The sequence below is a fragment of the Opisthocomus hoazin genome, chromosome 5 (assembly GCF_030867145.1).
Source record: "Opisthocomus hoazin isolate bOpiHoa1 chromosome 5, bOpiHoa1.hap1, whole genome shotgun sequence".
Classification (NCBI taxonomy): Eukaryota; Metazoa; Chordata; class Aves; order Opisthocomiformes; family Opisthocomidae; genus Opisthocomus; species Opisthocomus hoazin.
Window position 1 is genome coordinate 32,365,010 of NC_134418.1, and position 21,943 is coordinate 32,386,952.

General features: G+C 40.0%; 1 protein-coding gene across 2 annotated transcripts in view; it reads right to left on the minus strand.

Annotated features, from left to right (window-relative positions):
• The window catches only part of LOC104336723 (bifunctional heparan sulfate N-deacetylase/N-sulfotransferase 4), a 110,461-nt gene extending 91,300 nt beyond the window's left edge, over positions 1 to 19,161 (minus strand). For both annotated transcript variants that reach the window (XR_012764160.1, XM_075422187.1), the window contains exons 1-2: positions 18,722 to 19,161; positions 1,950 to 3,196 (exon numbers count right to left, since the gene is read on the minus strand). Coding sequence is in view for 1 of the 2 variants with exons in the window: in XM_075422187.1 (XP_075278302.1) it covers positions 1,950 to 2,930 (981 nt within the window). In the remaining variant the exon portion in view is untranslated. The remainder of the gene's footprint in view (positions 1 to 1,949; positions 3,197 to 18,721) is intronic.
• Positions 19,162 to 21,943: the final 2,782 nt, after the last annotated feature.

Sequence of the window (21,943 nt, forward strand, 5' to 3'; positions counted from 1 at the left end):
CAGATGCTTTCTTATGTTATTTTCAAGGTATTCAGCTGTGTGGACTGCTTGGTTTTCGTTTGGGTAAGTGCACGTAGCATACAAAAGTGATGCTGAATGCTTTTAACAGCTACGGTTCTGCCATCCAGCTCCTACTCAAGCCCCTGGATATGGAGTTTTCTGCTGTCTCCTAGAATGAGCAATGAAGCAAGGATGCTCTGCCAAGCATGGGTGGAAAGGTTTGCCTACTAATGTTGTCGATCGGTGGATAATAAAGGAGGTGACTTGGTTTTCTTTTTTTTTCTGCTGAGTGAGATTTTTCCAGTCAGAAGTATGATTTGAATTTCCAAGTGACTCTGCACGGACACCCTTTTTATAGTAATAGGGGCTCTTTATTATTCTACACTAGTTAGACTTCCTTAGTGGAGCAAACCACATCAGAAGAAGACGCTCTGAAAAATTTGCAGGTGGAAAGCTATTGCTGAAAAACTTGTTCCACAATTGCCTTTTCAATTAATTTCCTCTTCTACACAAGCCCTTTCTCAGAGCATTTTACATTATATTTCTGGATAGAGAGCGAGAGAGCGCGCACTTGATCGTTGAGCTTGTGCACAGTGATCAGATCTCAAGACACGAGGCACTAGGAGCGTCTGGTGCTAGAAATCAGCCCTGATGAGCATTCATACACCTGGTTTGGCTAATAAAATTACCCAAACTTTTCTGATGTGCAAAATTGTTTAATTGTATATGAGACCACTGCTTTTGCTGGGTTTTTCAATACCTCTCTTAAAGCTCTCTTAATGATATGGATCAGGAGGCAGATGAATATAGAAGTTGTAGAAATGGAAATAAGAATTAAGGAAAAAACAGAAATCTCCATTTAAAAACAAAAGGCTTGCTTATTGCCCATGAAAGCATTGAGATATTTATAGGAAAAAAAGCAACCCACCCTCTAGAATAAAGGCTTGGGAGTGGGATGTTGCATGCTTAGGAATTTCATCTCTTGATATGACAATGTCCCACATGTGGAAAATTGCAAGGAAACTCTGTTATTGAGTTCTGTCTGTTCTTTCCGAATTGCAGACATTCTTTGAAAATTACTCTGAACAAATCTAATGGTGTCACTGGATACTACAGACTATGAAAAGAAGTTTAAAAGACTCCACAAAGAATAGTCCGTGGGCTTTTCACCATGTCAGATGGTAATGTCATTTGCTAAAGTGTAGGCTATGCTTCCATCCTGTCACTGGTAACTTTAAATACTTATCTGCTAGTCTGCTAATGAAAACTAACCTGCTAATTCCTGTAAGACAAACTGTGGCTGTAACTTTTTTGGGCTGTTTTTCCCTTTGCTCTTTTTGTTCTTTTTAAATATAGTGATAGTTATATGAGATTTAAAAAGGCAACCATATATTGTTTTTTCTACTTTTCAGAAATAGTGAAAAATTAAAAATGTGCAAATGGTATTATATATATGCTACATACATACATGTATGTTATGTGCACAGGGAAAAACAAATTAATGCAGTGTAAAACACATTGTGATCTAAAAACATCGATATCTCAGCAGCAAACTTGCTCCAGAACCAGAGATCCTCTTAATTAGTTTAAAGAAAGATATCTGTTACACAAGGTACAAAAAGTCTCCTTTGTACCCAAATGCTCTGGGTGAAGTCCTTGAGCAGAACCTATATAAGCAAGAGGCAGCCAATACATTCGCTGTATGCATTACTGTACGAGGCAATCTCTGTGTAGCAACATATGTACAAGAATGCATCTCTGTACGTATGTGGGTGAACAGACTTTTAAAGTAACTTCAGGTTATGGTTTCTGTATCTGGTAGCTACACTTGTGCACTTTCAGCCTTTAGTAGGAAATGGAGCTTGCCAGCTTTTCAAGCTTTGTCTCTTTCTGAATACCCATTCACACATACACGTATCTGGGGTGGTATCACGCAATTCTTGTCTTACCTTCACATCATTGATGTTCATCCTTGTTCCCTCCTTCCCAACAAAGATGTCATCTATGTCAACAAGAATGTACCTATCCAAGGACAATGTGAGCTTCTTCCCTGATAGGAAAGAGATGGCATCAATGAAGATCAGTTTGTGCAACCAGAAGGTCAGGTTGTTTCCAAAAAGAACTCTCTGAATCCCGTCATGAAGCCCCAAGTCTTGGATTACAGTTGCATACAGATCAGCCTTTGGCAATGCGGCGGGGGGTGCTCTGGAGGTCTGCAGTTCGGTTAAAAGCACAGGTTGATAGGTGGAATGGTTGAACTGGAAAACTGTCCAGTCTTCACCAGGCAGTGGACCTTTCTCAACCCTTGGTGCTTTGATAATGCGCAGCAGGGGAGACTGAGGGTTTACCACACAGTCTTTGAGGGCTACGTTATTGTAAAGATGTAATGGCAATCCTTTCAGTTTTGTACTTGGGGAGCTGTTCTCATTGGCTTTATGAAAACCAATTATGCTAACACTGTATTCCACACAGTATTTTTCCAGAAGCTCTCTATTCCACGCGTCCATGGACACATACTTTAAAATATTCTCATATATCACAATTGTGTATTTCCCTCTTCCATTGTCTGTGAGAGGGGGAATATCCCCCTTAGCTGGCGTGAAGACCATGTGGTACTGAAATCTGCTGGACTCGAGGATGGCTATGATGTCTTGCCCCAGCTGGGAGTACTGGCTTTCCACAAAAAGGAGGACAGTGGGTTCAGTTTTAGATGGATCAATAGGCTTAGCCGTTTTCAGCTCCACAGACCTGTATGGTAGAAGCTTGGCGTTCTGGCACTCCACTTCTCCGGTGGTTTCCACGAGGGCCATTTCCTGCTTGTAGCCGCTGTAGAGGTAATAGGCAGAAATTACAATACTTGCCAAGCAGAAGGTTGCCAGGAGAATGACCAGTGTTCTGAAACTTCTGCGGAGCTTCACAATTAGATTCATCTTTTACAGGACGTCCAATAGAAATTGGACTTGCTGCTGTTTTTTAGTTCTCTCTTCCTAAAATGCCATAGGAATAAGGAGATGCAGAGGTGCTGATTCTGCTCCCAAGATGTTCATGTGACCATTGCAGTGCATTTATGAATCTGTTGGGGAAGTTACAAAGCTGTTGGAGCGGGAAGTCAAAAGATTCAGAAAGCTAAATTGAAAGAGGTTTTCTCAGAATGCAGCAGCTGCCAAAAAGCAATGAAGAGGACTCTTAACATTATCTGCAACAAGAAGTAAAAGAAGAGTAAATAAAATAAAATCCTTGAAGTGATTAAAAACACATTTTAGTAAAGATGGTGATTGATACTGGTAATCTGAGTTAAGAGGGAAGTTTATGAACAGTTCAAGGAGCATTCAGTGTCACTTGTTTTCTTGATGTATTAAGATAAGCTACATTAAACAGCTATCCCATATTCTTAGGGTATAAAAAGAAGGTCTAAACATAACTTTTTGAGAACATGTATCTCTTAATTTACAGGCATTTATTATCTAAAATGGTTCATTGCTATTGCAAATGGGAATGACTGAAGACTGTAGGACAAAATCAGGACAAAGTAAATGTTTGCTAAATATTGCTCCTTGTTCCATGTCAAACTCAAACTACATAAGTATTTTGAAAAGGGTAACATTCTTTGTTGGACTGTGAAACTAATGAAACCAACGTGAGAGACACGAGAGGACTTTGAGGAAAGATTTGTAGTACTTTTGTCTCCAGTTTCCATTCTGTACCTTCAGCAATCAGTACTTTACAATCCATATAAGGACTGTCTGGAATAAGGACTGTGCATGGATTTTTCAAGTGAATGAGTAAGCTACTAAAGCTGCAGCGTGCAGCTGTGCAGGCCTTCGCCCCATCAGGGATGAAAGGGAGGTGGTACCTAGCATGAGAAGTACCACAAGGGAGTTGTCTGGTGGGTGCAGAGTGGGCATGTAGGTGTGTGCCCTGGGCCTTGACACCTCCAGCTAAAGGACTGGGGCTTTGCTCTGTACCTGCTGCTCTGTATGGCTGAAGTACAAGGTGCTGAAACCTGACTGCCTGGCCAGCTCTGAAGCCTTTGTGCAATTTCTCGTCATTCTACCTAAACTAACGACAAATTACCATGGGTAACAATAAAAAATATTAAAACTAACTAAATAAATAGCACATGCTACTTTATGGATTTAAATAAGAATTAACATCTTTGTGAATTATTTATATTGTTTACTTATTGGAACAATGTGAAACTGTAAACAGTGGATGATTTTTGAACTGCAAGGAAGAAAAACTCCAGGTAGTTACTTGTCAGTTGATGTGTCCTCTTCCCTCAACTCACATTACACTTCTGCATTTCACTCTGAAAACTATTCATTCCCTTCAAGCTTTATACCTAAAACTGGAAAATGCTTGTAAGAAAAGTATTGAAGAAATTTGTCTAGCAGTATACTTTGACTCTGGTATATATTTCTGAGGAACATCTTGATTGTGTCAGTTCAGGATCTTAAAAACGGAAGTTAAAAGTTTTCATTTTGTTTTAAATGCCTCATATACCACTCTGCTAGTCTTAGAGTACTCTACTGCTTTTATGCGTTTATCAAGCAATGAACAGAATGCTGAAATAATTGTAAATTAATAGGTCTGCTCGCTCATGAGAGGCTCGTTGTTGCTTGTGCAGGGTAGAGAGAGTTGTTGCTGAGGCCATTTGCGACTTTGTCAGGTTCAGGTTTTTATGTCCTTTACTTTTCTCAGCTGAAAGCTTACTAGGAGATTTATACCGCTGTATTGTGGGCTACTCCATCAGTGACTCTGCTGTGTGTCACACAGCAATTGGCCAAAAGGTGAGAAAAGTGGATGGCTCATCCATGAGCAGAATTGAACAGAAATAACAAAAATGTTTGGTATTTAGTAATGTCTTATGTATGAGAGAAGAAACAAAAAAGAAATCACAGCTATCTTTAGGAAATTAAAATAATCCTGATAATTGTAGGAGTATTTGCCCCCCTTTGATGCTTCTCTTGCTCTGCAGTTCAGTCTGCTTGTCAGGATCTTGCTTCTTATTAAACCTCCAATTAAGATTTTTATCAAAAGATAAAACTGGATCAAGTGAAGCATTGTCTGTGAGGCTGCGTTCTAGTTCTCATGACGTTGGTGAGTCCTTCCGCCCAACCCTGAGGATTTATCAGATCGGGAGAGTTGCTCTCCGTGGGAAGGACAGTCTCGCGGGGTGGGTAATTTGCCCACAAACAGCTAATTGCAACAAGCCTTCGTTTGGTTAGCATGAGGCAGGCAGGTATCTCGGAAAAGATAATTAAAACCCCCTCTCGGACTCTGCATCCTGCGCTTGCTTTCAGCACTAGAGGGCAATGTTTTTTTGCTTTTTAGCAAACAGCACCTGCTCTCACCTCGATCCACGGAGCAGACAGACCTGCCTGCAGGCAGGCTTTTTCCAGAAGCCTCTCGGAAGCCCTGAAGGCAGGTAAAACACCATAATTAAGACTCTTATGTTTAAAAATAAATAGAAAAACCAGGACTTCTGCTCTAAGAAATCTGCCTCTAAATCACACTGAGTACTTACTAAATGTCTCAATGTACACCTGCAGCACGAAGGAATAGCATGCAAGGAGACCCAAAATTGCATGTTTTTCTCTCACTGTTCTGTCATGCTGGATCTCCCAGGTACTGGTATTGCAAGCCGTCAAAAGAATGCACTCCATGAGCCAGATCTTTTCTGCTACTATTGTTTGTAGTATTAAAATGAGAAGCCCCTGAATTTATACTAGCCCAAACAAAAATATGGTCTTCATCCAAAATGATTTGATCCAAATAACATTGGTAAAATCTCATCCAGTTCAAGTATTGGTAATCAGATCTAATGTAAACTAGTACATCTATTGTATGCAGATGTTATAACAAGTGCAAGTATTCACACTTCTCCAGATGTCTAAATATTGGAATTTATAAGGAACTTAAACTTGAATATGAAAACCTGGCACAGATCCTTTTAGTTTGCTCGTTGTGTTTGAACTGCTCTGTTGAACTGATTATACTGTTCAATAAAAAAAAATAGTGTTAAGTAATTAAAGTTTATGAAAATAAATCAGCTATATTAGCCATTAGTGGGACATTTTCCAAGGCATAATTGGAAGATAAGTGCTGTTTGTGCCTTTGAAACTCTCCCCCTTAAAGTTCAACAGCTGTATATTCGCTCAGAAATTCAAATATCTTTGGAGTATCTCTGTGCTATATTAATTCAAAAAACATGAAAATAGGCCATATTTAATAATTAGTGTTACTAAAGTAGCTTCATTTTAGAAACCGGTGTTGGAGGTCCTGTGTTGCTGTGGTCACTCATCAGCATTCACTGACTCTTCAAGGGTAAAGCCCAAAGCTAGGTACCTTTAATCAAGGTTACATTCATCCAGAGCTGGTCTTTTGGTGATCTTCAATCTTGTGTTCAGCTGACTTCCTAGACATGGGGCCCTTCCCCCGAAACAGCAGAGCTCTGCAATATAACTGTTGTGATGCCATAGCTGTCTGCAGGAACAGTAATTTTTCTTTAATTCAGGCAGCCAAAGAAAAACAGAGGTTTAAAGATTGCTGTCTCCTTGCTAAATAATACTTCCTGCTTCCCCGAAAGATGCATGTGATTAATGATTAAAGCATACTGATTTTGAAGATGATTGATTGGGAGATTAGGACTCAACTATTTAAAACCAATAGCATAATAGTGAAGAAAAGCAGCCTCTTATTAATACCATGTGTTACCATTGCATCAGGAATTAAAGCTGATTCTCTCATGGTCTAGTTACTATACGAAGATCTTCTTGTAGGGCTTAGTGATTTAACAAGCATCTTGACCAAATTAGCTGCAACTAATCAGTGGGGGGAATACAGACCTTGCAGAAGGCAGTTAAATATTGTAAAGGTAGCTGTTATTTCGTAATGAGGGATAGCTGAAATAATGAAGTTATTGCCTGAGTAAATAAGGAAAGCTCCATTAAGTGTGAGAGTTGCTGCCTTCCATCATCCATCAGGAGAAACAGGTGATAAATGAGCAGTTTGCCTCTGGCAGGAGGCCAGTGGTGAGTCCTTGGTGTGAGGGCTGCCAGCTCTTCTCCTTTCCTTACTTCTCTGTAGGCAGGCTAAGGATCTGTGATCTAGTTCAGCATATGGAAAGCAGAGACATTGATGTTAAGCAAGCAGATCCTATGGATCAAGCTAATAGACTTCACATCTGCAGCAGGTGAAGAGCATGTTGCCGATTACAGAGCTGAGTAGAGGAGCAGGACACTGGTATCACCACAATATGGTCATTTCTAGTCTCCTGTCTGCACCAGAGTGCAAGGCTGTGTGGAATGCTCTGCGGGTAATCCATCTGGAGGCAGGCCAGAGGTTTCCTCTCATCTGATTCCAGCATAATGCAGAAGTCAGAATGTCTTTATTTTCTATATATAAAACTTCCCTTTAGGCTAAAGAATTAATGTAAACTCTTTCCTCTTTTCTTTCCTTTCTAAGCTTGTATGACTCCTGCCACTTATTAGCACTCCAGTGATCCATGGTACCTTCTTGCTACTCTTCACATATGGCTGCTCATTCAATACAGAAAAAAGCAAACTGATCTGAGTGAAAAATGACTCCTGTGGACCATTAGCAAAAGTTCAGGATTTCTAACCACTGCAGAGAAAAAGAGGGTTTTTTTTTCTCAGAAAAGTCTCCAAGAGACTCTTTTACTGAGCTCATGAAACTTGGGTATTTCTTGAAAGTAATTTTTTTTTTTTTTCTTTTTCAAGTTCATTGAAGTTACAGCTTGTTTTGTGTTATTAAATGTGGCTTTGCTCATGGAGGGGTGTTGATGCCAGCTGCTCACAGCTTACCACAAGGTTTCTAGAAAACTCTTTTTCCTAGGATAAGGACTGTTTCTCAACTGGTAAAATCTGCAGCAGGTCTTCTAATTTTATTCTAACTCTCCTTTATAATTTCTGAGTGGAGAGTCTGCCCAGCACTTTCACCTCACTTGTTTGTTTTTCAATGCATAAATATCTGTAAGGTAAACCACCAATTTTTCTTTTTTTTGAGCAATTTGGTCAGTCTATAATGCACATGTAATCTCGTGTGATTCCAGAAACATAAATCATGCCAGAGGCTGAAGTCGATAATTGATGAATATCACAGAATCACAGAACGGTAGGGGCTGGAAGGGACCTCTGTGGGTCATCTAGTCCAACCCCCCGGCCGAAGCAGGGTCACCTACAGCAGGCTGCACAGGACCTTGTCCAGGCGGGTCTTGAATATCTCCAGAGAAGGAGACTCCACAACCTCCCTGGGCAGCCTGTTCCAGTGCTCCGTCACCCTCAGAGGGAAGAAGTTCTTCCTCATGTTCAGACGGAACTTCCTTTGCTTCAGTTTGTGCCCATTGCCCCTTGTCCTGTCACTGGGCACCACTGAAAAGAGGCTGGCCCCATCCTCCTGACACCCACCCCTCAGATATTTATAAGCATTTATTAGGTCCCCTCGCAGCCTTCTCTTAATATGAAGCAAAGTGTTTGAAATACTTCAACTTGTGCACTCCGTGGAAGCTGGCATGAGCTTATGCATGAAATGGCACTCGGAAGCTAGTTATTTGACCCTTCTGACATCTATCTTTGTTTGGCTTTAAACTCTTCCAGATGATTTCAGAACTTGGAGCTTTGAAGAAAAAAGGCTGCCTGGTGGAAAGATGGCTAAAGGCATACTTGGAGATAGGCTTTACACACACATATTCTCACACATGTGTACACATATGCACACCCACAGGACCCCCCCTTACTATGTGTATAAGATGGTTGGGAAACACGGTGTAAAGATACTTCGAAAGTCTGTAAACTGTTCAGTCTTGATAAACTGATAACATCTGATTGCTGCAGACAGATTCATGCAAAGCTAACAGTTTGTCTCACTCCAGGACCACCAAAGTTGATCTGTTTTTATCATGGTTAGTAATGTCAAGTGTGATTTGAAACATACTAATGCAGTGGTTTATTTTCAGTATTTTACTTCTCATTTGACTGAGTAGGGACATTGTGATTAGAGAAAGCCTTGTAATACTTATTTCCATTCCATTAATACTTCCAAAGGTGTGCAGATAGCCATCACTGACTTGCCACAAGTCCAACTTTCTTGAACACATATGATAGAGGTACTGTCGTAACAACGTGTAAGCAGATGTATTTTGTTCTCATTAATGCATATGCTGTCTGAAGTTGCTGACTCACTAAGCGTTTTTTTTCGTACTGATTTTTTTAGATAGGTAAGTGTAATCTCTGCTGATGAGACCCCCCACAAAGATATTCTAGGTGAATCAGTGGGACGCTTTTAAAATTGTGAACTAATGAGACTATAAGGAAGGTAGTGTTCTTTCTGCAAATCTTCCCTGACAGAAACGTTGCCTGCTTTGATTCTCTAGGCCATATGTAACACTTCATGTTGCTTAACTCCTAGTAGAAATCTATTCTAAGACTTAACCAGACCACACTTCTGATGAATGTTGCGTGATGTTCAGCCTCAACAGTGCTTTTCTCCTGACCCATTCAGGGCTACCAGTCACTTGGACCACACAGAAATGCACATAAATATCCCATCTGTGATATTTCATTGACCTTCCCTCCAGTTTATCAGTCTCTAACACATCAAGGGTTTTGAACATAAGTAGTTGTAGTATTTCCTCAGAAATCACTGACTGCTGATTTTTCTTGAGTGTCAGGTGTGGTAGCTCCTAGAAATCAGTAATAATTTAAATATAGTCTTAGGAGGGCCATGAAGGAAGAGAGAATCTATATATATTTCTTCTTTCTTGACGGAGTGACAACAGGTAGGAGCTAATGACCCCATCCACCTTTTGTGCAGCTCCACATGTGGCAAAAATGTTGCATAGTGATATCAAAATACATAACTATTATATATATTTTTGTATATTTTGATGTCATCAGGCAAAACACCTTAGCTTTGTGGCTAGACTTAATATAAAAAATAATAAGTAAAAAGTATTGTCTCAATGACACTTCTAAAAAAATATGTCCATCTTGCCTGAGTGATGGTAATAAGACGTATCACTTTTCACAGTAGCTCACCAAAAATTCAAAAAAGCTAAATAGCATTATTCTTGGGTACAGGCCTAACCTTTCCAAGGTCATTTGGCAGACCTATGGCTGAGCTGGAAGCAATAGCCATGTGCTCTTGCATAATGCCCTTCAACAGATAGGTGTCTTTTACAACCCTCATGGCATCTGTAGAAAAGTAACTGAACTACAAAGAATGAAACGAAGGCTTTGAGAGATGATCTGAATATCAGAAGCTTACTGCTTAAGCCATAATGACAGAGCCAATACGTTAAGGCAGAGAATTGTGGCTGAAAACACAGCAGATTCCTGTGACACAAAAGTTGTGTGTGACCTACAAAACTGAGCCCTTGGAACTGATGTGTTGCTTTCCCTTTGGGATTAATGGAGAGTGCAGGTGTAATCAACATCCCATGATTGCCCCAGTCCTTTTGAATGAAGCTGGTGAATAAAAGCAGGCTTTGCATGTTTTCCTGACACAGCCTGCAAAACATTCCTCCTGACTTGATGCAACAAATCTTCTGATCTCGCTTGGTTAATGGCTCTTCATCACTTTCCAATTCATAGTTTAATGCTTCAATGGAAGTCAATTTGAATTCATTTAACTTTTCAAATAAAACTTTTGTGAGATGCTGTATCAGATGTTTTATTACAGTCCATCTATTCTGTTACTGTTTTCTACATTTATAAGGCTGTCAATTAGCTATGCAGCTTCAACAGAATGGTTTGTGTTGTGAATTCAGTTGAGAGATGACATTTGTGCAATATAATGGCTGCCTAACTAGAACTCCTTAAAGTCAATCAATGCAATAGTCAAACTCTGTACATCTTGTTTGATCATATATAAAAGCTAAGCAAAAGAAAAATTAAAAAAACCTTTTTTATAGTTCTATTAGCACCTAAATAACTGCAGATTTTCTGTATATATTTTGAAAATTTACCAAAGATTACAGATTTGCTGGACAGCTATTAAAACTTTACTTTTTGGAGGTTTCTTACACAAAAAAAGTTTAGAAGCTCCCTTTTTAATGAACAGGCCCTTTTCCTACAAGACATAGTCACAGGGTCTGAAATAGCTTCCTAGAAGCTAAACTCTTTGCTCTTTATATATATATATTTTTTTAGTAGTTAATGACTGCCTACACTTTCTGTTTTCCTATTGCTTTTATTGAATGTTAAAAATGCTTGTCACCATACAAGATAATCAAAATGTCTCCACCCTTATATCAATGACAGTACATTTCACTGAATAACATGTGTTGTGGTATCTGTATCCTGTCACAGGGACTAGTTGTGAGAAAGTTTGATGTGATCACATCTGTGCCAGGAATTAAGGAGACCACTAACTCCTTTCAGAGAGACTAATGCTGTCGCAAAGTAATGATCTATTACTACTGCAAAAGAAGTCTATTTAAACCCAGATAACAAAGACTTTGTACCTAAGTCCTTAGAGAAGCATGTTTACCACATGAAATTTAAACAGGTTTATTCGGAGTTTACTCAAGCCAGGTTTCAGCCAGCCAGAGACCATTTTCAAGCTCTGGGTACATTAACTCTCATTATAACAGCTTCCCTATATTTATTCTTTAAGTAAATTCTACTGGAGTCCCCTCTCCCCGTCTTCATCCTTGCTGGCTGAAGGGTTTTGTTATCATTGAGAAGATTTGGTAGAAAAATGGGTAGAATACACAGTGGGTGAGTTTTGTCCCAGCAACCTCTGACCAGAGAAGGTGTGTGAGCTTAGGGCATCATCTAAGCCATCAGTGTTGGTGACAACCTGGCAGGTCTTAGCCAGCAAGCAGTGGCATTCAAGCAGTCAGGCAAGCAGAGTGAAAGAAGACAAGGTGACCTTCCACAGGCCTCTTTATGTGCACGTGTCCTTCTAAGACTTCCAAATAGCATTGTTCTAAAGAGGAAAATTCATTCACTTCCACTTTGCTCACAAAACCCACTTATCACTGCTTTATTACATGACAGTTTGGGGGCAGGAAGTTAAGTTTATAATAACTCTCTGGTCTTTTCCATATATGTATTTAAATTGCTTAAGCTAGAGTCTTCATCCTAGACCAGGTTCCAGGCAGTCCTTCAGAAAATTCTGGGTTTTATACCAGTTCTTTAAAACTAGAAAGATTTGCTTTTTGTGGGAACCAGTTATGGTTACAGATATTACCACTGTCAGTAGAACTAATCTAAACAGAGAAAATTCATCATGTACTAAAAATACTACAACAGACTGTAATCTCTCTTCTGTATTTAAGTATTTTAGACACTGTCAAGCAGACAAGATAGTCAAAGGAAGTTTTGTGGAAGATATTAATACGTATTCAACTTCTTTTCATCTTGAAACGATCGGATGGGTATTGTCTACCTATCAAGAGGAACAGTGCCTAGTGGTGAGAGGATAAGGCAGGGAGCCGAAACTTTGAGTTCTGTCTCTTTCTGCCACCAACATCATGTATTGCCCTCCATAGGCCACTGATTTTTTTTTTTTTATACTTCAGTTCTCCTGTCTGTGTTGTGGCAATAATCCCCTTTTCTGTCTTTATAGGGACATTGGCTGTAAAATGTTCTAAGATGATTGATATTTGATTCTTATTTATATAGCATGCATATTGCATACAGTGCTTTTAAGAAAGCCTGTGCAAACTTCATACTTCCATGTGCAGTCAAATCTATTTGCAGTGCTTGCTTCCTTTTTCTTCCTATTCTTCACACCCTGGATCAATTTCTTTGTGTTTTTCTGCCACTGTTTCTATGGGGTTTCTCTGAGAGAAGCCATTCTGTCAGTCACGAGAAAAATCTCTTCTGAGATTTCTGGTGTGTCATCTGTGACCTAGAGATACTGTTTTGGTTCAAAATGTAAACAAATCTTTCCTTTCAAAAGATCTATTCTTTATTTTGTCTAGATAAAGTTCAATTTTGAAATGCCACTAGTAGGATACAAGTTCTGCTTGGGATTTCAAGGGATTTTTTTTGTTGAGTCACGCTAAGCTCAGAGACTGGAACTAGAACTGATACCTTTAGACCGATGTGACAGAATAGCGAGGCTTCGATTAGCCTGTTTTCATGAAAAATCTTTGCTTATTGAACTAGTGAGGCATTAACTTATCTTTGGAAGGGGAAGGGGTGGAGGAATAAAAAAGGAATCCAACTGGTTGTCTAAATCTTTCTGAACATACTACCCCTGCACCAGGCTGGAATTAGTTACGCTTCTTTACATTTCTATTCTCTCCTGTGGGCTGGGTGCACAACTGTACTGTGTTTTCCAATATGCATCTCCAGGATGCATCTTGGAAGAGGAGATCCAGCCTGGCTTTCTGGTTTATGGAAGGGGCTTACAAGCCAACATAATGATGTCCATTAGCTGACACAATAATACACTGTAATCCATAAAGTTCTGTTTTAAACAATATATACATAGACATTTTCTGCATGAACACAAATATTTTGCCATGGAGGAGAAAGCCTTTTTGGAGGTATTTTAGTTAAAAATTTGAATATGCAGAAAGACTGCTACTGATTCATGCTGACATGTGGAGCTTACTCCAAAGCTGATGAAGAGTTAGTCTTACGGGAGTCTGAGAGTGTCAAGTGTTTTGAGGCATGCACCTCTTGCTTCATTTGCCATGTGGACAGTATACCATGGAGGCCTCTCAATCTTTAATTTTGATTTTTTCAGGTACAAATTATAGTAACATGCCCTCCTGCAGGTAGTTTAGAAATAGTAAGGTATGGGGAAACAAGTCTCAGCTGATGTTGTGTTAGAAGATGGAGTTCCAGAATCGCTGCTTTTTGGTAAGTAATGAGGTAGACCTTAAGAAGGAGGAATGGTGGCTCTATCAATTAAAAATTAATCTGGACCCTCACTTGCTAACAGCATTCACTGGCTTGTGCAGTGCCCTGTGCAGGAAGGGATTGCACACTGTGTGTTCATGCTTGGTTCCACCTTTAGCAGTGCAATTGTATGGGGATCAAGTAGTGAAACCATTTAAAATGACACAACAAATACAGTCTACTGACTAGTAATGAGTAAAAATGCCCTAGTTCATTATACCAGCTATTTAGGTAGGTAGAGTGCAGATCGTCTGGCAAAAGTATCAAGGCAGATGGCCCTGCTTTTGTTTAAATTAATAAAAAAAATAAAGGAAGCTATGAGAGCTTAAAAATCAAAAGTGACCAGTAAATGTAATTTCTGTATCTTACGCAACAGCATAGATGGTACTAAATTTTTTCTCACCTCCAATAGTTTCTCTGTGAATTGCTGACCACCTGCCCTCCCCTCTGGTGGTTTAGGGGGTGATAAATATCCCAGTCAGAAAAAATAAATTCAAATAATATCCTAAGGCTCTGGAACTCTAGCTCTGGCCTTCTCCTTGCCAAATATGGTCCCATGCAAAAGGAAAGGATGTTGGATAAAACATCCCCTGAAACTAGAACGTAGATGTGGGTGTATATTTCATGACAGACTGTTTTAACTTTCCAAACAGTAGCCTCTTTTATGGCCAGCAGCTACTATTAATTATTTATCAGAACACTTATTTATACACTAAAAGCTAAATGCAGTCCTTTCAGTGGAAGGTTGGCAGAGTGCGGGTTGAAATAGGTAGCCGTGGATAGTCCTTCAGGAGGATACATTTCGTGCACAGTTCTGCTCAGGGAAGGGCCCGTTCGCATTATTCTGTCTGCTGTGTGTCTGATAATGATATATATGTATGGCAGATTAAACCCCAGCTATTAGTAAAGCTCTGTAGCTGTAGATGCATCAGCCCTTAGCATTAGCCGTGCGTGCATTTCTCAGCGCTCTTGCAGGCCGTGTCAGGATGGCAGATGCTCCTGTCATCCAGTGGCTGTGTAAGCACTAACTCTGAGGTTGGAAGATTGTCCTAGCCAAAATTCTGCAACAGCTGCCTTGGGTGCAAAAGCATGCTCTCTGTAAGCTTAGTTACACCGTGGTCTGGGACAAATGCATTAGCAGCTGTATGTGCACAGATTTTAAATTGCTGTCTGCTTTATATGTCTGTTTTGGGGCTGTGCTATGAAATACCTTGTCTTAGCACATCTTGGGGGAGGAAAGAAACTTGCATGGTAGCCTCCATGTGACATGAAGAAGCAAGGAAGACAAAGACTTCCCTAGGTCATGTAAAGCAAACCAGAGATTCAGCAGGTTTTCCCTTGCACAAGCTAAGTAAGACAAGTACAGTTCTTATTTCATGAGCTTCCAAGTAAGATGAGGGAACTCCTTTCTTTTTGCTTTTTTTCTCATGAAAGAAGCCCACCCTGCCCTGGCTTTTACTTCTGTATTTACTCTGGCTCTGCAAAATTCATCCTTACAGCAGAGGATGGAGGATTAATTTGCTGCGCTTGCCTGCACTTGGGGAAAGCAGTTGTGACCCTTCCTGTAGCCAGAGGGAAGGAAATAGGTTTAAATACTTCTGTGGTCCTTTCAGAATTGAGTTTAAATTATCTCATTACAATACACTACTTCTGGTGTCAATGTGTTTTCTTCATCAAATGCTGACATGGTTTCTACACTGTTGTGCTGTTGCCATGTGATTCTGGTGACATTACTGTTTAGAAAAAATACTAGTTTTCTATAGCAACTGTTAATTTCAGAAGAATTCGATTTCATTGTAATTATTACTGACAGTATTTGTAATAAATATTTTGGATTGATGTGCATGGTTTTTGTTTTCTTCCAGCACCTGATTTTTGGTTTTATAGCTCAAACAATTTATTTAACTTAAATGTTGACATAGCTGGAAAATAAATTCTGTATTTTTATCCACCACTCTTCTGGGTGGCTTACACTTCATGAGGGGCATTGCTTTAACATCGCAATAGGAAAAGTAGACTTGTTGCTATGATATGAACATTCTTCAGCCTTTCTCAAAATGTTACACATCATGCTTTAACTTAATGCTTCAAGCAATTCCCAGCACAGAGACTCTCCTTCTCCAGTAGTCCTGCTTCTCAAGCTGCTCTAATGGTCCTCAACTGCATCCCAGGCCTGAGACTAAGGGATCTGCTAAACTACCACCTTACACTGTACTCTTTAATCCCTGCAAAATGGTTTCAAATCCAGGCTCCCCTCACCTTGGAAAGCGTGGAGAGCACTTGGCTCATCTTAAGCTCAGTGCCTAGTTCCTGAAACGACTCCACAGGCTGGGCAAATTGCAGCTTTCTGCATATTTCTGAGTTATCCTTTCCTTCTGCCACCCAGGCCCCAGCTTGAAATGCTTTGCTGCTCTTAGCCCAGGGTTTGCTTTGTTCAGAAAAGCCCATTTTTCAGGGCTGGAAAGCAGCTTCTTGGGTGCACCTGAGAAGCTGAAGCATTAAGAAAGCTTTGCAAAGCAAACACGATGCAAGCAAACATCAGTGTATACATGCAGCTGAAGCTCAGCCAGACCTATGGTCATAAAGGCAGTCAAATCAAGATTGTTTGTGGGCTAAATCAGCAAGATATGGAACAGAAATGATATGTTTTTTTGGCAAGAGATCACGATATTCTTTCCCTTATTGCTTGTAGAAAAATAAAGTGAGAAACCAATCTTCTCCTAGTGGCGCATGGTTAAATGAAATTTTTTTTTTTATCTAACCGAAAACTCAGTCACAACTACTAGTAACTCATTAGCATTTTCTTTGACGGGTATTGCCCTGGGTTTGCAACACGTGGCTGTGTTTTCCTTAAAGTATCTTATTATGCCTCTGAGATAATTCGTGTACTATAAGCCTTCAAAAAAATAAAAATCTTTACTCTTGGCATACTTTTCTTCCACTCGTACTGAATGATAGTTGAACTCTAGAGAACCTCATGAGCTCATGATTCCCCCCAACATGCTACCACATCAGCGAAGTTAGATCAGTGCCATTACAGGAGCAATATAGCAGATATCACAACCTCTAAACATCCATAAAGTTTTAATAGAACTTCCAGAACTTTATAGTGTGCGTTAACAGGATGTTCAGACTGAAATGGAAGTATATATGGGAGCATATATATATGTGTGTGTGTGTGTATGTGCAAGAGGTCACTCAGCCATCCTGCTCTGCTTAAATCTAAATCTTTGGATTTTATTTACTCCAATAAAATGAAATTTAGAGAAGCATTTCTCCAGCCTCACAGAAAACAGTGGTGTCAACAAGACATTAAGATACTCTTGCTTTCATTTCTGAGGCTTTCAGACGTTAGGCATTTATTGTGAATCAAAAAAAAGGCCATGTTCTGAGGAAATGGCATAAAAACTAATAGAGTCTTCAACTTCTGCACAGAGCAAAGCCATTAGGAACACCAAATCTAATTGCGCAGATCATATTATGTGAATTGATAAGATTCAGAAGAAAACTGGAAGCCAAGAATTTCCTTAGTTAATGCGACTTGGCATTTCCCCCCCTCCCTTCTTCAGAGCAGCATTTCTGCAAGCAAGTCAGACAGTGCAGCCTGGCTGATGGTAAAACGTGTGCATGATGAAAGTATACAGACATGATGGGGCAAGACAGAGAAGCACCGGCCAATGTTGCCAACTATTTAAACTTTTTGAACAAGGAGATTCTGCTATTATTCCACAAGCTGAACATCTTATAGCCACAGGATCATAAATAAAAACTACTGAAGACATGGGGTGAAAAGGACTTTTTTTCTCTTTTTTTTATATTTTGCTCTGATAATATTCAGAGGTAGAAAAGGCAAAATAACCTTCTACACAGGGTAGGCCAGATTCTGCATTATTTATTCGCAGGGAGGGTCCATTCAATGTGATTGAAATTCAGAAGTTAGTAAAAAATGATATGGTAAATTCCCTGGGGAAAGGAGAACTTAATGAGTGTGGGTTTTGTGTGTACGTGTGGTTACATTAGTGTAATGCTTGTAGGAAGAGACTTATTCACCTCTAAACATTTCTCCTTTGAGTGTTTGTTCCGAGCAGCAATGACTTGGAGCCGATGTGTCAGCTGTAAGATAAAAACACTGGGCTGTCACTGTGCTCTGACTCTGTGGTGATTTGAAGAGAAGACACTGATTTCTTCAGTTTACCTCTTACTACCTGAAGCAATCCTTGCTTTCACACTATGAATGATCATGCTGTTTTGAAAAAATGTTGCTGACAGCTGTTGTTTGGATTTCAAACCACTGGAAGAGAGCAGATCTGCAGGTCTTGGTTTCCTCACAGTACAATTACTTCTATTTTAAATAGTGCATGTTTAGTATATATCCGTGGAAAGTTTTCATGTTGTCATTTTAATGCACTAGTTTTGTCTAACTTTGCTAGGTGGTAGCAAATAAAAGCAAAGTATATGGAATTGCAGCTTATCTTCTTGTTTCCTCACATGACTTCCCATGCTCTAACTTCTATGGTCGTTCATATATTTAGTCAGACAACTGTTTCCCCTTGGAGAGCGCGAATCCATTTACATCGAGGGCACTTGCATGCAAACATGGCAAAGATTGTCTCAAACTTTCAAATAATCCTTTGAATGCCAGGCTTTAAGCAGCTTTCTGAAGTACTTACTATACATAATTAGGTTCTTAGGCAAAACATTTTACACACCGTGTGGATAGTTGTACCCGCTCAGAGACTGTTTTCTTGTCTCTGAGTACAGGCACCATATAGTTGTATGAATATATACCCAGCAGTATAGGTTAACGTAGCAATATGTACAGAAGCTGAATGATAGCTTACCTAGAGAAGAATTTCTCTTCCTAGCATGCAGGAAAGAGACATCTGTTATTCAAATCTCTTCACATGGCTCCAGGTAAACTAGGGAGAGTTTTCAATTGATAGCAGCTGTCTGAGCAGCATCCGGGAAGGTTCCTCTTGCTCCAGCCCCAGTAACTGAACTCTGCCGGCACAGTCACATCTCATTTATACACAGACTGTCCTTTTCAAAACAAGCAGCCAGCTGGAATGATTCAAACCTCTGTTCAGCACACCGTTAAAAATGCTTCTTCCTTTCCGGACACGGGGTTTATACCGGGGAGCAGCCAGGCTTCTGCAAAAAGGCTGCGAGAACTATTTAATCACCCGAACACCAGCTGCTCCTGTTACTACTGCCAGTGCTGCTGCCGTGCCTCCTGTTTGCTGTAGTCAGCCTCCCTCTCTCTCATATCTACAAGAGTATCGAGGCGGCTTTGCAGGGTGGTGATTGGCAGAATCGGCCAATTCCTTCAGCTAATCAACCCCCAGACTTTCAAGGACTCGAAGCTGCTCTGATGTCATTCCAACCGAGGGGGGATGCTTCACAAGAGGTCGCAACGATGGAGGCTAATTCGGAGATGAGCTGCATTCCTCTGCCACTGCTGTGATTGATTAGATGCTCCGTGAGGATCTGCATAATCTGTCATTGTGCAGCTGGACCACCTCCCCTCCTGCCCGCCCGCCCAAAATGCGGGAGGAAAATGCCACTTGCAGCTTCTGATTTTACACCTGGAGTCTGCAACTGAAAGCTTAGAAAAAAGGAAAAGTTGAAAGAGTAATCTTCCAGCAGAAGAATGCTTGAGCCCCCAGTCCCCAACATCATCCCCAGATGCTAAAGGAGGTGCAAGCAAATCACAATTCTAGAAGACTTCTTGGTTTCTTTTCTTGATGGTTCACTGATAAGATCACCTGGTACAACAAAAGGTGTTTTTTAATGCGTGACCAAAATCAGGCTGAGTTTGCCCAGCTAGTTGGCTACAAATGATCTCCCTGACACCACCTCTGTGTGGATACCAACAAACATGCAGCACTCAGAGATGCAAAGTATTTTCCTAATGTATGTGACACAAATTCCACTTATTTGTTGCATAATTTCTTATTGAAATCCTTTATCTAATCCAGCTAGAGATGAAACTGACCTCCATAGACAAGAAACATGATTGTTATGCGACTTTATATACACAGGAAAACCTAAACACTTTATATATTAAAAAAATTAGATTTTATACCAATCTAATTTTTGATTTTTGCCAGCTTGACACCTTTCACTCCAAAACTGTTCTTTGTACGATCCACCTTGGAATTGAAATTCAGCCAATTCTGTGCAGCAAATGTGAGGAGAAAATAGTTTTGTTCAAGGAGACTGGAACAAACCCATTCTAAGATGATGAATGATGCTGTAAACTGAGATTTGAATCATAGGAGGGTCAGCTCAACCTTTCATGTTTCCAAAACAGTATAAATAAATGGTGTTCCATGCAGTTTACCATTTACATCCTTCAGTTGGGACCTTCTACATGAAGAGCTATTTGCTCTCTGTGAATATCCAGGTTTCGAAGATGGTAGATATTCCTAACTGGGGACTAATTTATTCCTTCTGCCTAATTTAGAAACTGAGGGAAAATTAAAATTTGAAGTATGTCTGAGTAATTTCCTACAATTTCTAATTACAAAGCACTCACTGGGGTTCTTTTAAACATGTGTTATGCCTATGGGTGACTCTGGATGTGAAATTCATTTTCCAAAGGCTGTTGCAAATGTTGGGATGGGGTTACCACTGCAGCTGGGTGGTGAGTGGGTGTCTCCTTGCCTCCTGTGTGAACATCAGATCTTAAGTCAGGCCGTAAACTAAAATCTCCAAATCAAGCGGGAGAGTCTTTTCCCAACATAAGGCAGACTTCTGGTGCAGTTTGTTGAAAACCGCAAAAACTATGAGAGCTTCCTCTTACTAAGCTGATGGCGTAGAAAGAAAAATTCTAGTTGCTTTGTTCCTCCATCTTCTTGTATACTTGACTGTTAGCTGTACTTCAAGCACTGGAGACATCCCTGTGAGTGGAAGGGTTTGGCCACAGGGTGCGAGTGTGCTGCAGGACGGCTCTTGGCTGCCGACAGATGTGGTGGGAGCAGCGGTCTGCCCCTTTGAAGGCGCTGCTGCAGATGTTCCCAGGGCATGCTAGCGGCTGAGTGGTTACACATACCATTGAGAGCGTATTTTAATTCAGATGCTAGAGTCACTGTTTGAACTTAAATCTTTGGCTTAAGAGCGTGCCATGCTGGATGATTTCAGCATGAAGAAGCATGGCTGTTGATTCATGATGCCTCGATATCTGTTTGCTTTGTTCGCAACTCATTTTAAGTGGAGGATCAGGCAACTTACTATGCCATGGTCTGCCCTTATTAGAAATGCGTGGAAATCAGTTGGCAGAACTGCTCCAACTCTCTTTATGTAACAAAACCAGCACACTAACTCTTGGGAAAAAGACAGTAGAATTTGAATTTTCACTTCTGTCTACTTTGGGTAGAAGTGAGAATTGAACTCTTCTTGCTCAAACACAAATGCACTTGGGTTACCGAGAATGTCCTTACAATCATGATATTATTCGCATGCTTTGCTTTAGGGAAAAATATACAAGAAAGAAAATAGGACAGCAAGAAACAGAAATGAAGTATGGATGGCGAGAAACAGTAAAAGAAAGGAAATTCTAGTAATAAAACACCATATTAATGAGGTACCGCATTTGTGCTGAAATCCTTGCCACAGGATGTGTGTATTTCTGGATCTTAACCTGTCGCACAGGTTTTGCATTAGCTGGTGGAAACTCTGCATTGGTTATTACTGCGTGATTTGTTTTCCCTCCTGTACAGGTAGGCAGTCATAACTGCCTAGCCCTCCTATCTCAGTAGTTCAAAAGTTTGGGCAGTACTCTGCCCAAAACTAGTATTACCTTTTCCAAAAGTTTTGTAACTGTGGGTTTGTTGGGGTTTTTTTGTTGTTTTGTTTTCATTGTTTGTTTGTTTGTGTTTTTTTTCTCACTTCAAACTCCCTAGTGGAAGTAAGTGTTCCTTTGTTCTGTCCAAATTTTCTTGGAACTTACACACATTACAAAACTTACCAATACTTTACTTTTCTAAACCTGGTTCTTTCACATAGACTCTCTGCTTAGCATTCTGTAAGTTAATGAGACTTTGAATCAGATTTTTTTTCTT